General features: G+C 34.8%; 1 protein-coding gene across 1 annotated transcript; it reads right to left on the reverse strand.

Moving 5' to 3' along the window:
• Window positions 1–20,932: 20,932 nt before the first annotated feature.
• On the reverse strand, window positions 20,933–26,222 carry LOC145044159 (Tetratricopeptide repeat (TPR)-like superfamily protein). Its single transcript, XM_078992997.1, has 5 exons — window positions 24,577–26,222; window positions 23,656–23,840; window positions 23,078–23,248; window positions 22,519–22,974; window positions 20,933–21,513 (listed from the first exon to the last, which is right to left on the reverse strand). Exons 1-5 carry the CDS (start codon window positions 26,063–26,065, stop codon window positions 21,055–21,057), a joined length of 2,760 nt encoding a protein of 919 aa, XP_078849123.1. The 5' UTR covers window positions 26,066–26,222; the 3' UTR covers window positions 20,933–21,054.
• Between the last annotated feature and the right edge of the window lie 845 nt (window positions 26,223–27,067).

A 27,067-nucleotide genomic window follows, 5' to 3' on the forward strand; every position in this document is an offset into this window, starting at 1 on the left:
ATCACATATGATTCCTTTGATAAAACGCGTCTAGTGAAAGTTTATATAACACACGATAATAATCGAGTGTTTTACTTGTATTCCCCCCCCCCCTCTTAAAAGCATGTAAAAGTACTCATAAAACATTTAAAAGTGTGAATTATAGGGTTATGAACTCACTTGTAAGATCGGAGGTTGCGGGATGAAAACCGGACAGAATTTCGGCTCGAGAAAGTGGATTTCCTCGGGATTCTCGGGAGCACAAACGACCTTCGGGACTTGAGCAAAGTGATCGGGGCTTCGGGGTAGCACGGACACGGAAAACGAGGCAAGAACGTAAGAGAAATTAGAGAAATGGTGTCATTTCTCCGGAACCCTCGCATCCCTTTTATATTGGCTGGGAACCGACCTCGTACGCTTGGGCGTACGCGTGCATCATGCGTGACCGAGTCCTCGACTGCCTTGGAGCTCGGATGGGACGGGGCATAGTCTCGCACAGACACGACGTGGACGATCCAAGGCCAAGGCCTCACGTACACTGGGCATATGGGGTTACGCTGAGCGTAACTCGGCCCTATCTGGTGACTCCCCTTCGGATAATACCAAGGGTTTTTAATTAAATTTATATTTTAATTATTTAATAAACTTCAAAAATTCATATCTTCTTCATACGAACTCCGTTTTCGACGTTCTTTATATCCACGCGAAGGTGAGACCATACTCTACAACTTTCGTTTAGATCCCGTCGGCAAATTCTTAAATTATTTTTATTATTTATTTTTTAAAAGGTCGCGGCAAGAAAATTTCCTTAGAAATTCATAACTTCTTTATCTGACGTCGGTTTTTTCCAGACTTTTTACCGCTGAAATACCATTGTTGAGACCTTCGATTCTCGTTTAGGTCATTCCAGCCAACAGTCGCTCGATCTCTGATTCGAGTTTTTAGCTGTCTGCCGTTAAGCCAAACTTGAAAAATTCCTAACTTTCTTATACGAAGTCGGATTTGGGCGTTCTTTTTATGTACGATCACGGTTTAATGACATCTAACATAATAGGTAATTTAATTAGTGATTTTTGGATATTTTATTTTCGAAGTTAATTTTATTACAATTAACGTAGTTACAATACTTGACTTTTTAGGTCGTTTACATGTAGTTGAAATATCGGGTTGTCACAATATATATATATATATATATATATATATATATATACACACACACACACACACTAGGCGAATTCCCGCGCGTTGCGCGAGAATAAAATTATATAGTTAAAATAATAATTTGTAGCAATTTATTATTTAATATTTCTACTTTGAAATAAAAAGTTAGTAGTAAAGTAAACATATAGTTAACATATTAGTTTTATTAAACATTATAGTTTTATTTTTAAGTCGTTGTGATATATACAATTATTTGATAATTTTATAAACCGTTTAAAATTATGTAAATTATATATCAAATGAATGATAATATAACGGACAACAAAATGTATGAACAAAAATATGAACTGCAACTTTTAGTAACATAAAAATAGAAAAACATTTATTATAACATTTGTATTAAAAAAGATATATATGCAACGAATAATAAAAAATATGAAAATAAACACTATAACTTTTAATAACATAAAAACACTAAAACATCTATTAAATTTATATTAAGTCTTCATATTTATATCACAAATCTCTTCAGTTACATTAATGTTTTTAGAGAGCAAAACTTCACAACCTTATAAAAGAAAGGAAAATAAAAAGTTATTAATGATTACTAATGAATAATCATAAGTTAAAAACTCTTGAGTTGTAACTAATAAATATACATAAATTAGAAAACTCTTGAGTTGTAGCGTGAGTTTCAAACAAATGCGGTACTTGGAAATGTATGTTTATTATTATTATTATTATTATTATTATTATTGTTGTTATTATTATTATTATTATTATTATTATTATTATATTCGTCTAAATAATTGGTTTTGATGCATCATTTTAATCTCTTCAATTATTAAACATAAAGGTATTTAATTATAAATTTATAACATACATAGGTACATATACATGTTAAACAGATCACATAATATATATATATATATATATATATATATATATATATATATATATATATATATATTCGCAAATGTCATATGTAATTCCTGTTGTAGTAATATGGATAAGTTACTTTTATATAAAGAACATATCATGATAAGTCTATCATAATTACATATCAAATATTATGTTATCTTTTAAATATTGTCTTTTAAATATGTTGTGTATGATAACCCAACAAAAAAAATAGAAAATAAACATAATCAAAATAGAAAAACTACAATCAAATAAATAAAAGCATTGGGTGGTTAAATATAAAGATGTTACATATGCATACATTTAAATCAAAAGAAAAAATTAACGTTCGTCAACTTTGCTCAAACAAAAAAAAAACTTATATACATTTTATGAATCTTCTTTCTTCATTTAACACCATTCAACCATAGAAACTTGATGACAATTCTTCACTAACCTACAATCAAAATATTTTCCTTGAAAAAGATGAATCGAAAAGATATTCCAAGCAAAACATTTAGGATTGAGTAGTACACATTAATGACATATAAAGATTAAATGAGAAACTGAATATAAAGAAAGAATATAAAAGATTCATTTGTTTTGGTTGAAAGAAAAAATCATATCACAATTACCATTGATGCGACATAACTCATTTCTTCAAATCATCATATTTAGATCATGAATGCTTCAATTATATGAAAACATTTGAATCACAATATCTTCAAATCCTTCATACATGTAAGATTTTATATAACACAAAAGACACAAAAGCTTGGTCTTTTTATAGTAAACTATAAGTTATAAAACTTTTGAGTGTTAAATCATAATTAAGAAAACTTCTGAGTTGCATTAGTTAAAAAAGGGAGTTTCAAATGAATGTGGTTTGAGGAAGTTAAAAAAGGGGGTTTCAAATGCATGAGATTCAAGAAAAAAAATGCTAGCTTTATAAGTATGTATGTATGATATATATATATATATATATATATGTGTGTGTGTGTGTGTGTGTGTGTTCAAATGGTTTCAATAACTATTGTGTGCCTTTAACAACCAATCAGAATAAAACAAAAATAAATTCAATAATAAATCATAAAAGGGTATGATTGTAAGAAAAAACATCATAAATGGCCCCTATGGTTTCCTAAAATCTAAAGTTTAGTCCATGTGGTTTAAAAACATCATAGATGGTCCTTGTGTTTTCAAAACTTTTGACGATTGGTCATTATTGCTAACTCCGTTAAATTTTGTCTGTTAACTGAAGGGCATTTTCGTCATTTCACTACCACATGGACCCCTTATGATGTTTTCTCTTATTTTTTTAAAAAGAAAAAATAAATATTATTTTATATATATAAAAGGTTCTCTCTCTCTTTCTTTCTCTCTCTCTCTCTCTCTCTCTCTCTCTCTCTCTCTCTCGCGCGCGCGCGCGTATCCACTTTCTTTCTTCTTGCATGAAACAATCTCTACCCAATCATGATCCCTAACCTTTGAAGCTTCATCTACCACCTAATCCTACAAAAATGAAACCCGCCTTCTTCTTCTTCTCCATCAAGGTCTGCTACCAGGCGCTAGTCGTTGCTCCTTTTCTTATCTATTACAACTGAAAGATTCAAAGAGGGTTTTCTTCGAATTAGGTTTAAGAACTTGAAGATCGCCATGGATGATGAAGAAAAATGGTCAACAGATCGAGGTTAAGAAAGATAATCTCAAGTAAAACTGTCGATAACTACAACCCTAAACACGACCATCGATGCACACTTACATCCATGCTTTATCACTAAAATTCGTATCTGTCACCATCACACCATCACTGGTTGATGGAGATAGTGTAAGAAACTCAGGAGGTGAGTAAAAAGGGAGAGTCTATCAAGGAGGAAACGAGTAGTTGGCTGGGAAATGGTTAGGGAGCGGAGGAAAAGAAAAGAAGGAACAGGAATGAGGTTCTTCATGACGACTGTGAACTAATTCTGAAATTGGAGCAGAAGAGAGGTGATCAACACCTTTGTTTTCCAGATGCAATCAATAAAAGCCCTATATAACCCATCTTCCAACTGGATTCATGGTTCATTTCTCAACCCAAGAAGAGATTTGTGTTGTCTGTGGGATCTTCATGATTACTATAAACTCCAACTTCTCTAAGAGATCAATACAATTACCATTAGGAAGAGTCCAATAATAATACCAAATCAAATTCGCCACAAAATATTCCAAATGAAGCATTACCAAATCACAATCATGGGAAAAACTGCATCAGCATTAGCAGTCAAATTAGGAGAAGAATTAGTAAATTTGATAAAAAGAGGGAGGTAGAGTGGTGTTTACGGGGCAATGAGACTTGAGGGTGATGGATTTCAAGGGAATGCGGTCGGTGGGTGAGGGTTAGCAGTGGGTATTTGGGTTTGCTGACTTGAGGGTTCTAATTGCTGCCACGGTGGCGAGCAAAACAGGGAAGTGGAGAATGGTGGTTTGAAAGTGATGTTGAACAGGGGTTGTGCTACTGGGTGGTTAAATAATTATATTTAATTTTTCCTTTTTTTAAAAAGAAATAAGATCCAACATCATAAATGGTCCATGTGGTAATGAAATGACAAAAATGCCCTTCAGTTAACGGACAAAACTTAGCAGAGTTAGTAATAAGGACCAATCGTCAAAAGTTTTGAAAGCACAGGGACCAACTATGATGTTTCTAAATCACGGGTACTAAACTTTGGATTTTAGGAAACCACAAGGACCATTTATAATGTTTTTTCTAATTGTAATCTTGACTACACTTAATTATGGTAAATATTTAAAACATTTCATATCCTTTGAACTGGGTGAATTTGTTTGTTAAATTTGATGTCTCTTTCATTACCATTACCAAAAAAACGCTGCCTTCGACCACAACTCTAAATCCTTCAATTGTCGGCCACAAAACCTCAGTGGCAATCTTTACCGCCAGTCCTCCACTAGTCGTTGCCATCACTCACCTCCATCATGTTCAATTTTCTGTCCAGTGAACAAGGAGATTGTTGCAAACACTAGTAACCTCGCAGGAACCTACCCCTCTTCTTTAAATCGATGCAAGTATGAAGGCACGAAGAACCAAAGACGAGGTATATAGGCGTATTTGTGTGCATATGAATATATATATATATATATATATATATATATATATATATATATATATATATATATCAAGATCATCAAGAAGGATTTGTAATCGATATTGAGCATCGACCAGCATAAGTTGATTAATTCAACAGGTCTGTTCCTTTCCCAGTTAGTTTAAGGATTATTAATGTTTCTTAAAAGGCGAAGTCTTATTCCGTTACAGCCCCAAAAGTCGACTTTTCTAAGTTTTCTTTTTAAATGACCGGATTAACATAAAACTTTGATTTTCTTGTTCCCTAAACTAGCATTTAGCTTCAGACTAAAATGGCATCTGATTTTTACACCGGCTGTTTGTTAATAAAATATCTCATTTTTATTAAGCAATCTATAAACATTAAAGTACATGTATTTTATTCGATATAAAATAAAATATAAAAAATAAAAAAAATGTTACGAAGATTCACAATGTTATCATTTCGTCATATGAAGATTTTCATATTTTCTTCAATTTATCACTTTTCACCTCTTCAATATTTTCCACAAATTCTTCAAAATCTACAAGAAAATTTAAAAAAAAATGATTAATGCAAGAACACTCACAAAAATGCACATGCATATATCATATAATGTGACAACCGTCAAATTCTGGTCAATTCAAAGTCAAATAAAGTCAACAAGTCAAACCGGTCAACTCAACTAACCCTTGTGTACTAGGGCTTACGTTATGTATTTACTAAACAACTCGCTATTCTGATGAGAGATCATAAATCGAAAAGTACGTACATCTAGACTTCCTTAACCTAAAACCGTGGTAAGTAACAAACCAAACCGATAAAACAATGTTGCATACTCATCAGGAGTGTGTAAGATCCTTAAACAAGGTGTAATAGGGTTTACGGACCTTGCATTATGAAGTCGGACACTCACATTTGTCACACACGAAACCTCACTCAATCGTTTTCACTCTATCTCACTTTAATCGAGAATCTCTCCCAAATCTCTCCAAGCATGTCAAATCTCTCTTTGTATGAGAAATCTCTCCAAGAATGTGAAATCTCTCCCAAATCTCTCTTTGTATGAGAAATCTCTCCAAGAATGTGAAATCTCTCCCAAATCTCTCTTTGTATGAGAAACCCCTCTAAGTATGTCAAATCTCTCCCAAATCTCTCCAAGAATGTGAAATATCTCCCAAATCTCTCTCAAAAGTTCCTTAAACTTTTTACAGTCTTTTGGGCCATCCCGACCCTTAACCGGGTCAAAAACGGCTTAAAACAAGGTAAAAACGAGTAAAATAGGCTTTAGGACCCGAAAGTCCTCTTAGGGACCGAAACCAAGAAGACCCGAACCCTCCTGAGCCGAAGGTCCTCTCAGGGCCGAACCTCGCCCAGGAAGAACCGAACCCAAAAGGTCCTCTCAGGACCAAACCTCGCGCACCACCCGAACCCGAAGGTACTGTTCATTTCGGTCCATTTCGGGTCTGACCACCTTCGGTCTATTTCGCTTCCATGACTTCGGATCGAGCCTTTCGCCTTCGCTTCTTCTGATTCACCCATTTCACTTCCGGCTCGGCACCAGCAAGGACCGAATCTCGGCCTAGGACCGAGAGGTCTCGCTGGGAATGCTTTTCTTCCCGGTTTTCGACTAGTTTTGCGTTTTAAGCCCGTTTTTAATTATTTTAACGCGGGATTTTCACCCAAAATCATATTTTAACATAATGAACCCTAAATATTCACAATTTAATCATATGTTCATGAAAATATTTATTTAAATAATAAAAGCTAGTGGGTAAAGTACAAAGAGGTGGAGTGTTAACTTTGCTTTACCTTATGACACAAGCAACCACTCTCACACCCACTCTATGACCAGCCACACCTCCCCACCTTACCTAGGTCACATCAATGTCCTTTCCACTCAATTATCACCCTTTCCCCATGTTTTTGAGAGCTGGACATTCATCCTCTATCCTCACTTCTCCCATTTTCTCTCATTTCACCAAGAAGATCAAACTCTTTCCTTTCTCACTTCCTCTCTCTAGAAATTCGAGATTCAAGGGCTGATCTTAGGTTTTTCCTCCACATTTGGTAAGCATGATCCATTCTTCTTATGATTATTTCACTTCTTCTACTCAAATCATGGATATCTTACACAAACTCCATCATAATTGTGTTAGATCTTCGAATCTTCAAGTGATTCTTCAAGTGTTCTTGGGTTGAACACTTATCTACTGAAATCACTCAAGGTGAGTTCATACCCCTACATTTTCATGTTTTCTCAAGTTTTTAGGGGGAGAATACAAGTTTAAACACCAAGAACATAACTAAACATTTCTAATAGCCTTCATCAGAAAAGTTCAACTCCATTCACGGACTGTTTTGGACAACTTAAGCATTTTAGTTTTCAAAACTGTTTTAGGTGCAAGTAGTTCCACTTCTTAGATTTAAAATGACTACTTGCACATCTCCACACGAATTTTATACAATTTATGGTGGTTTTTACAAAACAGCCTGTCTTTTCAAACACAAATCCGGACCAGTCTATGAATATGAGTATATTAATACAAGTTAAAGGCTTCCAAAAATCATGATAAAAGTTATGAGTAAACGAGACTCATTTTAGGAGCTCTCAGAATTTACGGATCTAGTTTTCAACTTCGTATGATTTTTCTATGATTTTTCTAAAACAGTGCAGAAAGGTTAAGAAATTAGTTAACAGCTTCTAACTATCAAAACACTTTGTAACATGTTGAGCAAAGTGTTAAGTCTTTGATGACTTCATATATTACATGTATTTCTTGTTATGATATATTTATATAATAGGAAATTACTTACTGAATTTATAAGAATCCTCCATCATAATCATTAGTACAAAACAAAGCAAGTTAAACATAGCTATATTGTACAATACATTTGACTTACATGGAAAGGGTTCTTGTACACCACAAATAAACATACTAAACTATAATGAGTATAGTTAGGTTGCATATACATTTCAAACATTTTAATAAACTATAATAGGTATAGTTTATGATCATTTACATAACACACTCGTACAAAAAGAAAGGGTACAAATACAAAGTGTCGGATTTATATACAAAAAGGGGGTACAAATACAAAGTATCGGGTTTTTATACAAAAAGGGGTACAAATACAAAGTGTCGGGTTTATATACAAAAATGGGTACAAATACAAAGTGCCGGTTTTTATACAAAAAGGGGTACAAATACAAAGTGTCGGGTTTATACACAAAAAGGGGTACCAATACAAGGTACCGCGTTTTTATACAAAAAGGGGTACAAATACAAAGTGCCGGGTCTTTATACAAAAAGGGGGTACCGATACAAAGTACCAAGTTCACTTAAAATAGTTATTATGATATTAAAACTATATTTCATCTAGAATTGTTAGACTTCAACTATAATCGCTGAGCGTATAAGTTTGAGTCATATAAGAATTTAGCCTCGATTGGCTTAGAATTGGTGGGGCCCGCCTCATCTCCTGTTCCTCGTTGGGTTGTGGACCTAGGGCAGACCCACTATATTCAACGTTTTATCTAATTTAAACCTTATATAACTTATATACGCTGGACGATTATAGGAGAATGCTATGGGTCATTCTAGGGTCATTAATACATCATATAGGAATATTCTGTTCAAACCTAACTAAGAAAATATTGGATTTTCTGGAAATCAAACTCTATCGATTTTACAAGGAAACGTTTTTCTACTTCAAACAAAACTCTTATGAACTCACCAACTTAATTGTTGACACTTTTTTTTTTCAAAACTACATGTATTCTCAGGAAATCAGTGAAACAGGAAAACTTCAGCGCTTTGAGGATGGGACGTTAAACCGTCAACAATTTATTTTTGTTATCATAATGTAATTGATTTTGAAACATGTAAACATATACTTTGGTGTAACTTTTTCAATTATATTTATGATGGTTGTATTTACTTTGAGCACTATTATACACGTTGTTGTGATACTGTACATGAAGTCCTCCACCCTCGGATGTTTCCGCCATCCTTGGTTTGGGGGTGTGACATATAAGATTTACATGTGATTCATATGTGAATTACCTGTGATTTACATGTGAATCACATGTAATTCATATGTGAATCATTTGTGAATTATATGTGATTTATATGTAAATTACATATGTATCACACGTAACTCATATGTGATTCATATGTAAATTACATGTGATTCACATGTGAATCGCATGTAATTCATATGTGAATCATTTGTGATTTACTTGTGAATTACATGTGATTTACATGTGAATCACATGTAATTCATATGTGATTTACTTGTGATATATTGCTAAAATAAAACAAATTAAAATAAACTATATGGTTAGAAAAAATAAATAATTAATATGATTTACATGTGAATTACATGTGATTCACATGTAAATCACAAGTGATTCTATGTGAATCATAAGTGATTCACATGTAAATCACAAGTGATTTATAAAGCTTAATATAGAAGCAATTAAAATAAACTATATGGTTAGAAAAAATAAATAATTAACATGATTTACATGTGAATTACATGTAATTCACTTGTAAATCACAAATGATTCACATGTGTTACAAGCGATTCACATGTGAATCACATGTAAATCTCTTTATTCATCATCATTTTTCTATATAAACTTTTTGATATTATGTGAGAATAACCTGAAATCTTAGAAATCTGCATGTGTAGAAAGCTCTCACAACTATAGCTTGATATGAATCTGAATAGATACTTTTGAATGATATTTGTGACACACCACACATACATTCTTCACAATCTGATTTGTATCTATTATGTAAAAAATATATGTCAAGAACATAAAGTTTTTTACAGAAATTATCATTGGAAAAATAAGTATTTGTTTCATAATCATATACCGGATTAAGACTATGACAATGCCAAATCCATTCACAATCAAGAGGAACAAATAAAGGCCCTTCAGTGATTTTAGACTCTGAATGTTTAGCAAGTAATGGAAGCCAACATGCATTGTACCTGAAATAAGTTTTTTTTTTCATTCAATTATAAGTTTTTGTTACTAAAAAAGTAATAATCAATTAAATTACCTATAGATTGCCCATTGCAATGTCTGGCCTTGATAAAGCCAATGGTTTCTATCTACAACTGCAAGAAATTGCAGCTAAAGCTTATCAGTAGTCAAAAGATCTTCACTAATAAAGATACTTTGTGCTACATTCCATTCAAACTCATGTTCTGTGTCCATTTTGATACACACCTGGAAATCAAGATGAATATAAGTAAGAAATCTATTGGTTTTTTTCAATATAATATGAGTGTTGCTACCAATGTGAAAAACTCTAAAAGAGCCTCCACCAAATCCAAAAATAGGCATGTAACTACAATTAAGATAAGAACAGATCAAAATTATCTTACAAACCACTTCTTCTTTACTTATGACATAAAGCACGACTTAATAGAAAAAGTAAATGTGGATTTCCAAGTTAATTTCTAATAGTTAACAAATATTTCCCTAATTTGGCATTGTAGCATCATCTTTAGTGATTAGCTGGTCAACAAAATCTTGTCAATCATTTAATTTGGAAATATCCTTAGGTGGCAGGTCACAAGAACCATAGTCAATGGGATGAAATTACCAATATAGAAGCACAATTAACAAATGTAAAGGGTGAAAACATTCTTTGAAGCATTTCAACAAACATGTTGTGTGCTAAAAACAAACAAAAGATATTTTCCAACTGTGAACGGTTGAAAATCCATCAAGGTGAAGGAAACTAATACAATATTCAAGATTAGAGAAAGAAAATAGGAAACAAGCAATGGTAGAATAAATGAAGAACACTTATCCTTTTCTCCTTCTGTTATCTAATCAGTAGTTGCACATAATAGAGTTCTTAAGAGGAAGAACAATCTGATATTCTATCGCTCATCAAAAAATTCCCTAATTCTTTTATTTCTCATTTTACAAAGGTGTTGGTTTCATCTAGTAGACTTCCAATACGCAGAAAGTAAAGGCAGTAGGTCAGATCGAAGCCAACATGATTGAATCAAAAAGTCAGAAATCGATATAGATATGAAGGCGTTTACCAAATCAGATCAATGTGTAAGAGAAACATATCTGGTGATGAAGGCGTAGCGACAGAGGAGAAGAAATATCTCGATCGTAATGGAGTAGTTCGATGATGATAGAGAAACAAAGGAGAATGGATGTACAATAATGGCGGACAAACTGATTCAAAATCAAAGCATCTTCAATGGAGTTTTTTCTATGAAGAACGTGAGAGCAATGAGTGTGGCGATCGATAGAGGTAGAGGTGGTCGGTAAAGGGAGGAAGGAGGCGATCGACGCAGATGATGGAGGAGGTTCGAGGCTATTCGACGGAGGTGAGTCATCGGAGGATGGATCGTAGGTTTGAGCGAGAGAGGAAAACAAGTAGGAGAGAGAGAGAGAGAGAGAGAGAGAAAGATGAAAATTTATTTTATCAGATATTAGATTTAAGAAATCATTTAATTATACTTTTATTCTTATAATACCCCTGGTTGAATCAGTTAAGATACCCCTCCTCCTTTTTTTTGTCTATTTATTTACAAAAACGTCACCTTGCATCTCGACCCTTCCTTTTTTTGATCCAACGTTCCACCTCTAGTTCTCGGGTTCTCGGGAAACTTTGAGTTCTCAAATGATCATATATATATATATATATATATATATATATATATATATATATATATATATATATATATATATATATATATATATATATATATATATATATATATATATATATATATGGGCTTAGGGAATAAGTGGCTGTTATGTATCTAATATTAGGTATAGAACCATAAAAAAACCACATCGTTTTAACAAAATGCAATCAAATCTCTCTACCGTCTTTCTTCTATCCTATATTATATAAGATTATAGGGTTTGTACATATTTTTATGGAGTTTAAAATATTTAATTTTGCACCACAAACCATGTATAAGAATATATTATCGAGTACTTATGAGCCTTCATATTCAAATTTAATATAAAAAACTATAGTGAAAAACTGAAATTGTTCATTAAAAACTCAATAAATTTCTTTTCATAACACATCAAAAAGAACCATGCAAGTATACATATGGTAGGTATCAAAGAAAGTTATGAAGCCTACTAGAGGTCTATGTTGGAATAGTGTCTAAGGCTATAACTATATTCGGTTGTGCATGGTCCTTTTGGGTTGCCTTCACCATAGCAACTTGAAGGATGATTTGTTAAGAGAGAGTAAATATTATAAGGAATAATATTTAGCTATTTGATTAATATAAGTCATAAATTAATTGGTATTAATTTGGTGACTTAAAGAGATTAATTAAATAAGAGGGTATAAACTGTCAATTGTTTGATAGTTAGACTTTAGACTATAAATCCATTAGGATGGACTTTGGACGGTTTCTAAGAGCTTTAGGATAGCTCAAAATAGTCCATAAGGATATCTATGAATGGATTTGGATAGCCTTAAGTGAAGATTATCCAATTAGGGTTTAGGGTGAAACCCTTAAGGAGTCTAAAGGTATAAATAGGCCCTTGGGGTGTGGAATTCGGGTACAACCTTTTAGAACCTAAAGCAAGGAACCTCTGGCCGAATTCCATCCCCTCTCCTCTCTCCTAAATCATCTTGCTTGCTATTGGTGTTTGTAAGCCATTAGAGGAGTGACAATTGTGACTCTAGAAGCTCCAAGACAAGAAGATCAACAAGGAACTCAAAGGTATGATTCTAGATCTGTTTTAATGTTGTTGTTTAACCTAATTAGCCATTAGAAGTCTTGGATTCAAAAGCATGTTTATTAGAAAGCCTAGATCCAAGCAATAGGGTTTTGCATGCGCACATAGGAAAGTTCTTATGGCTAAAACCCAACAATGGTATCAGAGCCTAGATTGGTTTTCTACAAATTGTTGCTTGAATAACTGAAACAAACCTGCAAAATTCGATTTTTTGGGTTTTGAGTCACTGACTCGTCGAGTTCCATGGTGGACTCGGCGAGTAGGCCTGACTCGGCGAGTCCCCTTGTGCACTCGGCGAGTCCAAGCGTCAGGAAGGGCCAGATTCGGGATTTCTTTGTGTTTATCTTATCCAAACTTTCCATAAACTAATTAGATCAATATGAATCCGATTTCTTGATAAATATAAGTGTTATCTTGATCTAGTTAAAGGTAATTATCAACTAATAAAATATTTAATTTACTTATATGATAATAATTAATTATTTTTTGGTAATTATCCTCAAAGAAATCAAAGATAAATCAAATAAAGATAATTAAGATATTAATTGTTAATTGAAATTATTTGTTATTTGATCCTCCATGTTTTTAAATGTTTAAAACCTACCCTTTAGTTTTGAAATTTATATTTGTGATTAAAAGCTTTAATTTAGACAACTTAAATTTCAAACCCTAGATTTTAAAAGGTTTAAAATACAACCCTACACTTATATAATATTATTAGAATAATATATATATGTATAACTAAATGCTAGTCTTACCGCTAGTAGGCCTCATTCACGAAGCCGATCTACAAGGTGGGTATAAGGTTGCGGCCTATAAAATGGTGCTTAATGGGTGTACACTCACACCCACCGCTTGCTTGATTGGTGGAGGGTCGTTAGCCGAACGGGTAGGATAGGGCAACCTCATCCTCTCATTAAAAGTATAATAAGAAATACGAAGTAACTAAATTTTTTTAAAAATTTCCCAATCTTAGTTACTTTAGGAAAAGTGAATTGATGCAATCCCATGAAATTACACTTTGCACCTTGCTAAGACGTTAGTGGAGCGTGTGTGGTTTACCGGCACACTAATTGGTTCTAAGCGAAGGTGGCAAAGGGTGATTCATTGTTTATCATAGTTCGATGGAGCGTGTGTGGTTTACCGGCACATCGAATAGGTGATCGTAACAATGAAGGCACCATGTAAATTTGCATGGTAATTCACACCCGCTTTGTGATCCTCGGCATCCCAGTCACAAACAAGAGGGGCATATCGAGATTTAAACATGCCATTGAATAGTTCAATGAATCTCATCCGAACCTAGGAATTCTCAAAAACACTTAGGACTAAAAGTTTAAGTTTTGGAGAATTAGTGAATCGTCATTCACTTACCTTCAATTTATTTGCATGTTGGATTACGGCATCCCTTTTCTAGTATGTAAATGTTATTGTTGGATCCTAGCCCTAATTTTCTTATTGGGTGATAATTAGGGATTCTTGTTCTAATCTATCTTTGTCCTTTCTATAGATGTCAAACGCAAACAACGCTGCTGCTAGTTCTTTCACGTTGATGAGCCTTTGCCAAAAGGTCACCTTCGATGGAACGAACTTTGGCAAATGGATAAGATACATTCGCACCATTGCTCGCTATGAGGATAAAGAGTATGTCCTCGACGAGAAGCTCGAGAAAATCAACCCCGAAATTGCTACTCCCGCTGAAATCACCGCCTTTGAAACCCATGAGCGAGATGCGACGAAAGTACATTGCATCATGATCGCCACCATGAACTCTGAGTTCCAAAAGTCCTACGAGGACATGTATCCATACGAGATGCATCAAGACTTGTTGGAGAGGTACCACCAAAACGCGAGATAAGAGCGTTACGAGATCTTCACCAACATGATTTCCGCTAAGATGGGTCATGGAGAATCTCTTACCGTGCACTTGCAAAAGATGCAAAGGTATGTCGACCGCCTTTGCAAGTTGAACGTTGACTTCGGCGAAGACTTGGCGATCGACATGGTGCTTCACTCTTTGCCTCCGATGTATAATCAATTTAGGATGACCTACCACATGAACAAAGAGGAGGTCACTCTAAGTAAGCTCCAAGGTCTCTTGAGGGTTGCTGAGAGCAATTTCAAGGACAAGTCTGTTGCACCAACTCCCAATCCGTCTGCTGCTCCTGTCTTGGCAATTGGTCAAGGAAAGGGAAAGAAGAGGAAAGCTTCTTCAAATAACTATCGAAAGGTGAAAGCCCGAGATGGTTCCTCTTCTAGTGGGACAAAAGTTGATCCCTCTAAGCCCTGCTCTAACCCGAAGGAGGCAGAGTGCCACCACTGCCACAAGATAGGACATTGGAAGAGAAGCTGCCCGGATTACCTACAAGCCATCAAGGAAGGAAAGATCAAGCCATCTTTCGCAGGTATATATGCAATAAAATCTAACGATTCTAATCATGCTATTTCTTGGGTTCTTGACACCGGTTGTGGTTATCACATTTGTTCTAATGTGCAGGGACTAAAAGGAAGTAGGGATGTGGAGCAAGGAAGGATCAATCTAATCATGGGGAACAGAAGATCGTCGCCTGTGACCAAGATTGGAGTGTATTCTTTGGTGCTTAAGAATAGTTTAGTTTTAGATTTGAACAATTGTTGCTATTCGCCAGAAATGGCTAGAAACATCATTTCATTTCATGGTTTATATAGACAAGGTTTTAGATTTTCTTTTAATAATGAGAATGGTTCTATTTTGGCTTATCTAAATGGTGTCTTTTATTTTGAAGCTATACCATGTAATGGAATATATGAAACTGTTATGATTGTTGATAACTTAGGAAATGATGTTTTGAATATTGATTCTTCCACTAGTATGGATAAAGCATCCTTGTGGCATTGTCGTCTTGGACATGTCAACAAGAAACGCATAGCCCAACTCCAAAAGGATGGAGTGTTGGAGTCATTCGACCTTAGGGAAGATGACACATGCGAGTCTTGTTTACTTGGAAAGATGACTAAGTCGCCCTTCACGAGTACTTGTGAAAGGGGTGAGGGACTATTAGACCTAATACATACCGATGTATGTGGACCTTTTAGATCAACCACGAAGGATGGGAACCGCTTCTATGTGACCTTTACCGATGATTATAGTAGATATGGGTATATCTATTTAATCAAGCAAAAGTCAGAAACCTTTGAAAAGTTCAAAGAGTTCAAGAATGAAGTGGAGAATCAATTGGGCAGGAAAATCAAGATGCTTCGATCCGATCGAGGAGGAGAGTACCTAAGTCTTGAATTCCACGATTATCTCAAGGAGTGTGGAATAGTTTCGCAATTGACGCCTCCTAGGACACCGCAATTGAATGGTGTAGCAGAAAGGCGTAATCGAACCTTATTGGATATGGTTCGCTCTATGATGAGTCGTGCTTCACTACCTATCTTCTTTTGGGGGTATGCCTTAGAGACTGCCGCCCATATCCTTAACCGAGTCCCTACCAAGAAGGTTGCCAAAACACCTCACGAGATGTGGACGGGGAAAGCTCCCTCGTTGGCACATATCAAGGTTTGGGGTTGCGAGGCTTTCGTAAGACGAGATACTCACGACAAGCTTGAACCTCGAAGTGAGCGATGTATTTTCATCGGCTACCCGCAAACTTCCTTTGGATATCTCTTCTATAGACCGAAAGATAATGTTATCTTTGTTGCGAGGAGAGGAGTTTTTCGAGAGCGAGAACTCATAAGCCAAGGAGACAGTGGGAGGCAAATCGAACTTGAAGAGATTCAAGAATCGATAGATGAAGGAACCTCTACCGCTGGCGTTCAACCCGAGGAGGAAACTCCGGTTGAACCAATTGACGAATCCTTACCTCTTAGACGTTCCGATAGAGTTAGAGTTCAACCCCAGTTTTATGGTTTTCATATTACTACCGAAGGGGACACGTATGTTAGTGATGGTACACTAGTAAATCTTGATGAACCTAATAGCTATAAGGAAGCCATGGCAGGCCCGGAGTCTGCGAAATGGAAAGAGGCGATGGATAGCGAGATCCAATCCATGTACGATAACCAAGTTTGGAATTTGGTTGATTACGTGCCCGAACGTAAGACCGTAGGGTGCAAGTGGATCTTCAAGAAGAAGACCGACGTGGATGGGAACGTACACACATACAAAGCGCGATTGGTTGCGAAGGGCTTTACTCAAACTCCCGGAGTTGACTATGATGAGACCTTCTCGCCAGTTGCGAAGATTAAATCTATTAGAGTGATGCTAGCAATTGCCGCATTTCATGATTATGAGATTTGGCAAATGGATGTCAAGACCGCTTTCCTTAACGGAAAGTTGGCTGAGGATGTTTACATGGCTCAGCCAGAGGGGTTTGTGGATCCGAAGCATCCGAATAGAGTGTGTAAGCTTGAGAAGTCCATTTATGGACTTAAGCAAGCGTCTCGCAGATGGAATCTTTGCTTCGATGAGAAAGTCAAAGAGTTTGGATTTGTACGAAGCGAAGACGAATCTTGTGTATATGTCAAAGCCAGTGGGAGTGTAGTAAGCTTCCTCGTTCTATATGTCGATGACATATTACTCATAGGAAACGACATCCCGACTCTGCAGGAGGTTAAGTCCTGGCTCGGGAAGTGCTTCGCTATGAAGGACCTCGGAGAGGCTTCTTACATTTTGGGAATAAGGATAGTAAGAGAAAGAAGTAAGAGACTAATTGGACTTAGTCAGAATACTTACTTGGAGAAGGTACTAAAACGTTTTAGTATGGAAAACTCAAAGAAGGGAGAACTACCGATACAAGGAAATGCCAAGTTGAGTAAGACTCAAAGTCCGAGTACCGAAGCCGAGATAGCAGAAATGAGCCGAGTACCATACGCTTCCGCAGTTGGCTCAATCATGTACGCTATGACTTGTACTCGCCCTGATGTAGCCTTCGCTTTGAGCATGGTTAGCAGATATCAAGGGAACCCTGGCAAAGCACATTGAATTGCGGTGAAGAACATCCTTAAGTACCTTCGGAGGACGAAAGAATGGTTCTTAGTCCTTGGAGGGAGTGATGACTTGAAGGTGCGAGGGTATAGTGACGCCAGCTTTCAAACCGACAGGGACAACTATCGTTCGCAGTCGGGCTGGGTCTTTACTCTAAATGGAGGAGCAGTGACATGGAAAAGTTCCAAGCAAGAAACCGTAGCTGATTCAACGTGCGAATCAGAGTACATCGTAGCAAGCGAAGCGTCGAAGGAGGCAATATGGCTGAAGAACTTCATCGGTGATCTTGGAGTTGTACCGGCCATAAAGGAGCCCATGGAGATTTTCTGTGATAACGAAGGTGCGGTTGCCTTGACCAAGGAACCGAGGGATCATGGTAGATCTCGACATATCGACAGAAAATATCACTTCATTAGACATCGTGTAGAAGAAGGACAACTCGTAGTGAAGAGGATATCATCACCCCAGCAGATCCGCTTACGAAGGGACTGAGTAGGGTTAAGCACTTACAGCATGCTAGGAGTATTGGGCTGAAGGATGATATTAGCATAGATTAGATTGTATTAGAAAAGTATAATAGATAAATATAATTAACATTTGATGATTAAATAAAGAAGTTTTATTTATGAGTAAAGTTACTATCACATGTTAGTTGTTTAACTATTGTTTCACTTTGCATGTTTTGACTTCCAGAATAATTGAGTTTATTAGGAATAATCAAATTATTCAAATGGTCCACAATCGTTCATATGTTGGGAGTATATATGAATGAAGATTGTCGTGAATTGGTGTGTAGAGTGTCTAAATGGTGTTAGACATAGCAAGAGTTGCTGCAACGTTCATGAGTGCTTACGAACTGGTTTTGAGCATTGGAATAAACCCGCGCTTGCTGGAATCACCTTATGGAATACGATATAAAAGGTGATCGCAAGACGATAATATCATATGGTCTTAAAACCTAGATATATGGTTTATTATTTGTTAATTGATTGTGCATTGATAATGCGAAAACGCATCAGTAACTTGATGTTATAAAACGCATTGTTGTGTATAGTTGGTTAATGAATAAGTAAATGCATATAAGTCGAAGTTTATCTGTAAATTTTATCCTAAGAGGGTAGAAGAGATATCTTGGCCACTCGATGATTTGATTTGACTTATGTGCCGGGCCCGGTCAGAACTGAATTGATGTGTTCGATTAAGTTCTATGTCAAATAAATCGAAGATCGAGAAATCTAAATGCTAGACTAACCATTCCATAGGATTGTCAGCATGATATCTAACAGAGGACTGTACGATCCCTTATCTAAAGGACAAGATTGATTAGATCAGAGTTGACAGCGTCTTTGAGAGCTACGATTGCAAACCGTATTATACTTGTATAGTTACTAGACTTATCCAAGTGGGAGACTGTTGGAATAGTGTCTAAGGCTATAACTATATTCGGTTGTGCATGGTCCTTTTGGGTTGCCTTCACCATAGCAACTTGAAGGATGATTTGTTAAGAGAGAGTAAATATTATAAGGAATAATATTTAGCTATTTGATTAATATAAGTCATAAATTAATTGGTATTAATTTGGTGACTTAAAGAGATTAATTAAATAAGAGGGTATAAACTGTCAATTGTTTGATAGTTAGACTTTAGACTATAAATCCATTAGGATGGACTTTGGACGGTTTCTAAGAGCTTTAGGATAGCTCAAAATAGTCCATAAGGATATCTATGAATGAATTTGGATAGCCTTAAGTGAAGATTATCCAATTAGGGTTTAGGGTGAAACCCTTAAGGAGTCTAAAGGTATAAATAGGCCCTTGGGGTGTGGAATTCGGGTACAACCTTTCAGAACCTAAAGCAAGGAACCTCTGGCCGAATTCCATCCCCTCTCCTCTCTCCTAAATCATCTTGCTTGCTATTGGTGTTTGTAAGCCATTAGAGGAGTGACAATTGTGACTCTAGAAGCTCCAAGACAAGAAGATCAACAAGGAACTCAAAGGTATGATTCTAGATCTGTTTTAATGTTGTTGTTTAACCTAATTAGCCATTAGAAGTCTTGGATTCAAAAGCATGTTTATTAGAAAGCCTAGATCCAAGCAATAGGGTTTTGCATGCGCACATAGGAAAGTTCTTATGGCTAAAACCCAACAGTCTAATATAAACAACACATTTGAAATATATAGATGTTGTGATTAAATTATGAAATCAGAAATAATATGAACTCAACAGTAATAGGAAGAATCTAACAATAAAAAAATTGTGTTTTTTTAATAAAAATGAAGTCAATTGTAATGGTTTTATACCTAATATTAGATACATGACAGCCACATATTCACTTTTCCATATATATATATATATATATATATATATATATATATATATATATTAATGAAAAAACTAAAATAATTTAATAAGTAAATGTAAAAATTAAATAAATTAAAATCCTTCCGAATAAATGAAAATAAATTTATCACATGTCACTTTCTCATTAACTTGGACACATATCATTTTTTTGGTATTTTTGAATAAATATTTTTTCATTTGTTATTTTTTTATTTTTTTTCTTTTTTTAATTAACACATCATATTTACACTTCAACTAATAAATGTTTTAATTAAAAATAACCAATAAATTACGATATTACTACTCATATAACATTTAATATGTTTTTTTTTATTAAATTTTAAATTTCAAATCTAAATAAATTTTTATTTAACCTTTCGTATTTAATATTTTTATTTTATCCAATCTGTATAACACAACGGGTGAATACTAAACAAAGAAGATAATTATTTTTGTAATGGCTCTTTTTGAAATGCTTGTTATACTTGAAATTCAAGTCTCAATTGGCATTGCAAATGAAATTTGATACATTTGAAAGACAGATGTGAGTGGTCTAAGGAGCGGTGTTCACACCTATGCCTATAAACAAATATTACATTAGCCGAATAAATAAATATATGAAAATAAGTTTTATACTTTGCACTTACCCTAAAATCAAATTGAAAAGTAAAGCAACAAAATTGTGGGTCTTTGGATCGATTAGGTACAATTCAAAACTAATGATATCCCAACACCAAAAAGACTCGTAGAAATACAATAACAAGTTTTTTACAATACAGTTTTTTAAACGATTCCCAACTAAAACATTCAAAAATTCAAAACAATTTAAACTCAAGAAAAAATAACTAGTTTCCCTGTCGCATTCGCTTAATTCTTTCAAGTGCACCAAGACGACTACCAGCATCACCATTTTCATTATCTTTTTTCACTTGTTCTTCTTCTTCTTCATCTCTTTTTCTCACAAGTCCTCCAAAAACAGCTTCCGGAACATCTTTCTGTGAGATCTCAACTTTCCCATCATCATCATCATCATCTTCTTCATCATCACTCTCCGGAAGCTCAATCTCTTCCTGGTTTTGGATTCCAGAGGCGGTTTCCGACGACTGTACACCGCCACTCACAAATCCAAGCTTCCGGTTGCCGGAATCCATGGTGGTGGTGGTGGTGGTTTTGGGGACGGCAGGTGCCAGCTGTCTTTCTAAGGCGGCCATTTCATCTTCAGGGACACCGGCTTTCTTTAATGCGTCCATGGCTTCATCGACTGTAGGCTTTTGCATCAAGTACTCAGGTAGCATCACGTGTGTCTGTAACAAACAATGGGAATCAGTGCGTTAATAATATGATTATGGTACATCTATTTTTTATGACGATTATACCCCTCTGCCATTAATATTTAACATGTGGATAACCAAAAATGAAATAGTAAGTTTGAGAAGGAATAAGAATCGAATTGAGATCTGATTGGTAGGGAATGGAATGGAATGGAATTCCTTTTCTAAATCTGCAGAATACAAATAATGACAAATGACAGAATCACCCTTCATTTCTTGTAGCTTCTATAGATACATGTTTGAAAATAAATTATAACTAATTGAAAAAAAGTTTAAATTACCCTTTACTAACAATATCTTGTTCATGCAATCTTTTAAAAACCATTTTGGCTATTATACATATTAGGATGAAAATGCTATTTATTTTGTTTAATATACATATTTTTAGGAAATTTTAATTATAAATATTAGAGTATACTACATTTTTCATCCCCAGGTATAGCAGATTTTCCTTTTCAATTTTGGTGCTCAACTGAGGTTCTTGTAACGTTTTTTTTTTGTCTGAGTATAGCAGATTTTTGCATTTTAGGTCCCAAAAAGTCTTTTCTTGCAATTTTGGTCCTCAACCGAAATTCTTGTAACATTTTTGGTCCCGTTCCAAGTAAAATGACTATAGTTGGTACTTCAATATATCTGATTTTTGCGATTTTGGTCCTAAATTATAGTCATTTTTTGGACAGGGAATAATAATCTTAAATGAGGACCAAAAATGCAAGAGAAAACTTTTTTGGGACAAAAAATGCAAGCATCAGCTAAACTCAGGGACCAAAATTGCAATTCACTCTAAATATTTAAATTACTCTGTTAAGAAAAGAAAAATTCTTGGAATTGAACTCCATGTACTATTGAAATCCATCAGTCAAGGGAATTCATTAGTTCCAACAGATTTCCAACCAAACACTGGAATTGAATTCCGATTCCGGCCAAATCCCACAAACCAAAAAAAAAAGTAAGCACATGACATGATGAGATAAATACCTGGCTATGTCTAGCAGAAACACTCCTCTTAATCCTGAGCATATCTCTAAAAGTATCCTCATTCCCATGTTGCACTTCAAATTCATGCCATTTATTCCAAAAGTCACCATCAGATCTGGGATCAGCCAACCATGATGCATAAACATATATCTTTCTTGCCCTATCGATTTCTCCAAGACTCTTTTCAAGCTCTGCATATTTTATACACATCTTCATTGCATCCTTTTCTGGAAGTCCATCACTCACAATTGCCTGCTCATAAATCTCCCGAGTTTTTGGAACTCCAAATATTTCGGCTGCACGTGCGATGTATATTTCATACATACTTAACTTCTCATTTGATGGGACAGCTTTTGTGCCTTGATCATATACCCTCATGGCTCTTTTAGCTAGACCATAATCTTCTTCCAGTTTTGCATATTGGATGTATAATGGCTTTACAACTTCTGCAGGAGCCTGTTCCAATAATCACACATCAATAATATTATATAAGTTTGATTTTTTCAAATAATTTTTCAGCATCATTCAATGATGAAATTAGACTTCAATTTTGGATTACCATTTCAACAGCATGTTCAAATAGTTCTCTAGCCCTTTCAAGTTTGGACTTTCCGTATCTTTTGACAAATTTAGAGAGATAAGTAACCCAAATATCCTTCACATGTGGGTATTTGAAGATCTTCACACCTCTTTCATACACCTTAAAAGCATCTTCAAAGTACTTGTTATCCTGGATAACATGCAACTCAGTCAAATTATAAGTTTTTGATTTCACACATTAACAAGTACAAATGTAACATGCAGAGTTATATATAGCATTCTACTTTCAATTTCATTGCTTGTGATTATAAGGAAAAAGGTTAAATGCAAGATAATAAAATATAGCAATGTACTTTCTACTATTTTGTACTTTGAGAAATCTACCCAATTATAGCAATGTCATCAAAATACAAAGCAATATCTATTGGTGTAATTAGTTATGTAGATTTTCAAAGTAACCTGTTGTAATAGCAAAAAAAGAAAAATACAAAATGCTACAATTGGGTAAATTTTGAAAGTACAATACCTTAATATATAGCCTATAATAAAGAAATAAATGAAAGTACATTGTAAAGAAAAGAAGAGTAAGTTTCATACCTCTAATAGCATTGCATAGTTTATAATAATTTGTGGAGTGGCAATACGAAGATCCAAGATCCTCTCATAAACAGCACGAGTGGATTCCAGAGTGCCTAAACTTTCCTCTAAATCCACATAAAAAGTCCAAAGTCTCAAGGATTTGTGCAACTTTATTTGCACTGGTTCATTGCCATCAGCAGCCACTGATTAAAAAAAAAAAATGTAAGACTCCAAACCATGCTGTTCCTTTTTAATTCAAAGTGTACAGTAAAAAAAAAAAAAACAATTTATAGTATGCTTCAAGATATCTACCATGCTGTTCCTTTTTAATTCAATGGACTTAATCTCTACTTAATACAGATATAACAACTGACTATGAAATATTGTCCATTTTACCCTTCTGTGTAGAAGTGATCACTGGATACAGATTAATAATTGATTGTTTATTTGAGAATCGGTATAAGTTGTAATTCTAAGTTAAAAAATAATTTTTTTAAAAGAAACTACCTAACTAATTGATAAAATGTAACAATACCTACATGTTCTAGGAGAAGAAGAGGAGGGTAGGAGAGAGAATCGGCTAATTTTAGGGGGAAGAATATGAGTAGGTTTGAATAGGTTTTAAAAGAAAAAAAAAAAGGAGAGTGGTTAAAGGATAGCAGCATAGATAATGAGTTCTTAATGGAAAAAGACACCCTCCTGTCACTTAAACCATTAAGCTCATTAGTTTATATCAAGTCAAAAAGAAGCACTACTATAATTCTCTCTCCAGGATAAGTCATGTTCCCATTAATACCATCAAGTCAAAGAAAAAAGTCAAAAACACCTTAGTGAGGATAAAAAGAAAAGGAAACAGAAGCTTAATAATTCTGTAGCAAATATTTTCACATGGATTCTTATGATGAAAAAATAAAAGCAAAGCAAAAAAGCATATCTTACCTCTGCGTTTGACCTCAACAGAAGGTTCAGCAGTAGCCCTCCTCATTAATTCCAAAGCTCCCTTGAAATTTTTATGTCTAAGTTCCATTTCTGCCCATTCACACCACACACTAGCCAAATTATCCACAGCTTTATAGTTCACTTGCACAGCCTTATCAAATATCACCCTTGCATTACCAATATCCTTGTGACTTTCATACAATTTGGCAAATGCAACCCATAAAGTATGAGGTTTCCCAACAGCTTTCATTGGATCAATTGTTCTTACAGCCTCAGTGTATGTCAATATCTGCTTTGTGGGGTTCCCTTCAAATATCTTCACTCTTCTATGCCATTGTTCCACATTATGAGGGTTTTGGCGAAGAAGAACACTGTTAGCAAGTTCTGGCCTTCTATCCATAAGATGCTCGAATCTTGCTATCCTCAAATTAACATCCTTGTAATCAGAGACCCAAAATTTCTTAAGTTTTTCCTCCAGCTTTCCCACATCAAGCCTATCATCTTCTTCATCTTCATCTTCGATGCTGTTCTCTGTCTCACCATCTTCCTCTTCATCTTCACTCTCAGTCATGGTTTCCATCCTCAAAGCAAGCACGCTTTCTTCAAACTGTGAGTATGCATCAAAGATCACACTAAAATCTCTTACTGTCACAACAGTAGTCATCCCTTCTTCGAATATATCTCTGGCTTTCTCTAACAACTGCCTCCTGATATAATAATCTGCTAATGAAGTCCATAGACGACCCACTTCATCTGTAAACTTCCTGATACCACCTCTAATGATAGCATCCACATTCAAACCTGAGATCTCTGTAGCATGTTGGGTAAGCAAATCACATAGCTCTAACCATAGCCTATGTTTAGTCTTCCCCTTAATCGAATAGAATCTATCGTCGTTTAAGACGCCAGCTAATCTCTCAGCTGCTTCTTGCCATAGCTTTGAATTCAACAAGAACTCAATGAGATTCTCGATATGACCAGGGTCATACTTCAGATACCTTCTGTAAACCCTAAGTGACGTCTCGATAGGAACACCCCTTTGGCTCACGAAAACCAAATATGGCTCCCAAATCCTTTCGTGTTGTGTCACAGGCAATGCACAGAGAGCTCTATCAAAGGTCCTACGAGTTCGAGTAACCAGCTTCTGCTCAGTTAAACTAGTCAAGTACATGATCCAAATTCGAGGCATTTTGTGCATTGTAACTAAAGCTCGTTCGAATGTATTGTTTAGAGTTTGGTACTGGGCGTGAGATATAGGTAAATTGCGTACCAATTCGAGGCGTTCGCGGAGGTAAGCATGCCATAGTTTGTAGCTTCCGGGAAGGGCTTTGAGAGCTCGTTCATAGATTACTGCTCTTTTCTTGAAAGGGGATTCGGTTCGTGCAATCAAGTAACGCCACCATAGCTTCAGACTGAAGGGATTTCTGAGGAGCTCTTCCTCGTACAGAAGATCGTCTTGGCTAGGATACAATTCGCTTGGAATCGACATTGATGAAAATTTGTATATCTGGTGAAAATAGCAAAATCTAAAATTTCAAATACAATGGACTCTTCAAAGATCGATCGACACTGTTACCATTAGAGAAATACGTACTGCTAAACCCTAGAAGCTTAAAGAGAGAGATCTCCCGAGCGAAAGAAAAATATATATATCCGTTTACATAAAAGGAAATTTCCTAATAAATAAATAAAAATTATTGTTCCGTGTTTCGTTTAAAAAAAAAAAAAAAATCATGGGAAAATTTCATACATATCCTTACAAACTTTAAATATTACCTCTATATCCTTATAAATTTTAAAATTACGAATATGTCCGCCTTAAATTATAAAACTCACATCTATATCCAAGCTCATAATTTAATTAGGTTTAAATCAATTTAATATTAAAAACTAAAAATTTCATATGATTATACTAAAATACCCTTTCCAAAATAAAGATTAATATTTAATTAAGTTTAACTGTTATCGTAATTTACATGATGAAAAACTTCTATTAAAGGTTTAAACTCGATTAAAATATTGCAGATGGCAATGATGGTGGTGGAACTTGATATGCGATCTCAGTAACAAGTTGAATGAGTTTTATATGTTTTTAATTCATTCCTAATGATTATTAATTCTTCCTTTTTGTTCTTCAATTGTTACATGCTTCAATGATTATTAATTCTTCATTTTTGTTCTTCAATCCGTTACATGCTTCAAAAGAGATAAGGCCTTAAACCAACAATGCAGACATCAACTTCTTCTTTTTCATGTTTCCCTAAACTATAAATCCTAATAATAATAAAAACCAAACCAAGCTTAAAACTTTATCTGGTTTAGAAATTACATAACCAAAATCCATCAACCCTTTTAGCTACTTCAATTCAAGCTCCCACAAGCCCTTGTTTTTGCTTTTCCTCTTTCTTTGTATTCCTGATATTGCACCCTTCATTTTGACATGTAATTCTTGGATTTTTTTTCACTTCCATGTCGCATAAAATGATTTCAA

The sequence above is a fragment of the Lactuca saligna genome, chromosome 1 (assembly GCF_052625555.1).
Source record: "Lactuca saligna cultivar CGN05327 chromosome 1, ASM5262555v1, whole genome shotgun sequence".
In the NCBI taxonomy this organism is placed as follows: domain Eukaryota; kingdom Viridiplantae; phylum Streptophyta; class Magnoliopsida; order Asterales; family Asteraceae; genus Lactuca; species Lactuca saligna.

Excerpts from the sequence above, each read along its gene's own strand:
- LOC145044159 (XM_078992997.1), bottom strand. The coding sequence starts at position 26,065 with ATGTCGATTCCAAGCGAATTGTATCCTAGCCAAGACGATCTTCTGTAC. Across the intron at positions 23,249-23,655 it reads ACTATGCAATGCTATTAGAG|GATAACAAGTACTTTGAAGA; the intron begins GTATGAAACTTA and ends CATGTTATCCAG. Across the intron at positions 21,514-22,518 it reads TTTCTGCTAGACATAGCCAG|ACACACGTGATGCTACCTGA; the intron begins GTATTTATCTCA and ends TGTTTGTTACAG.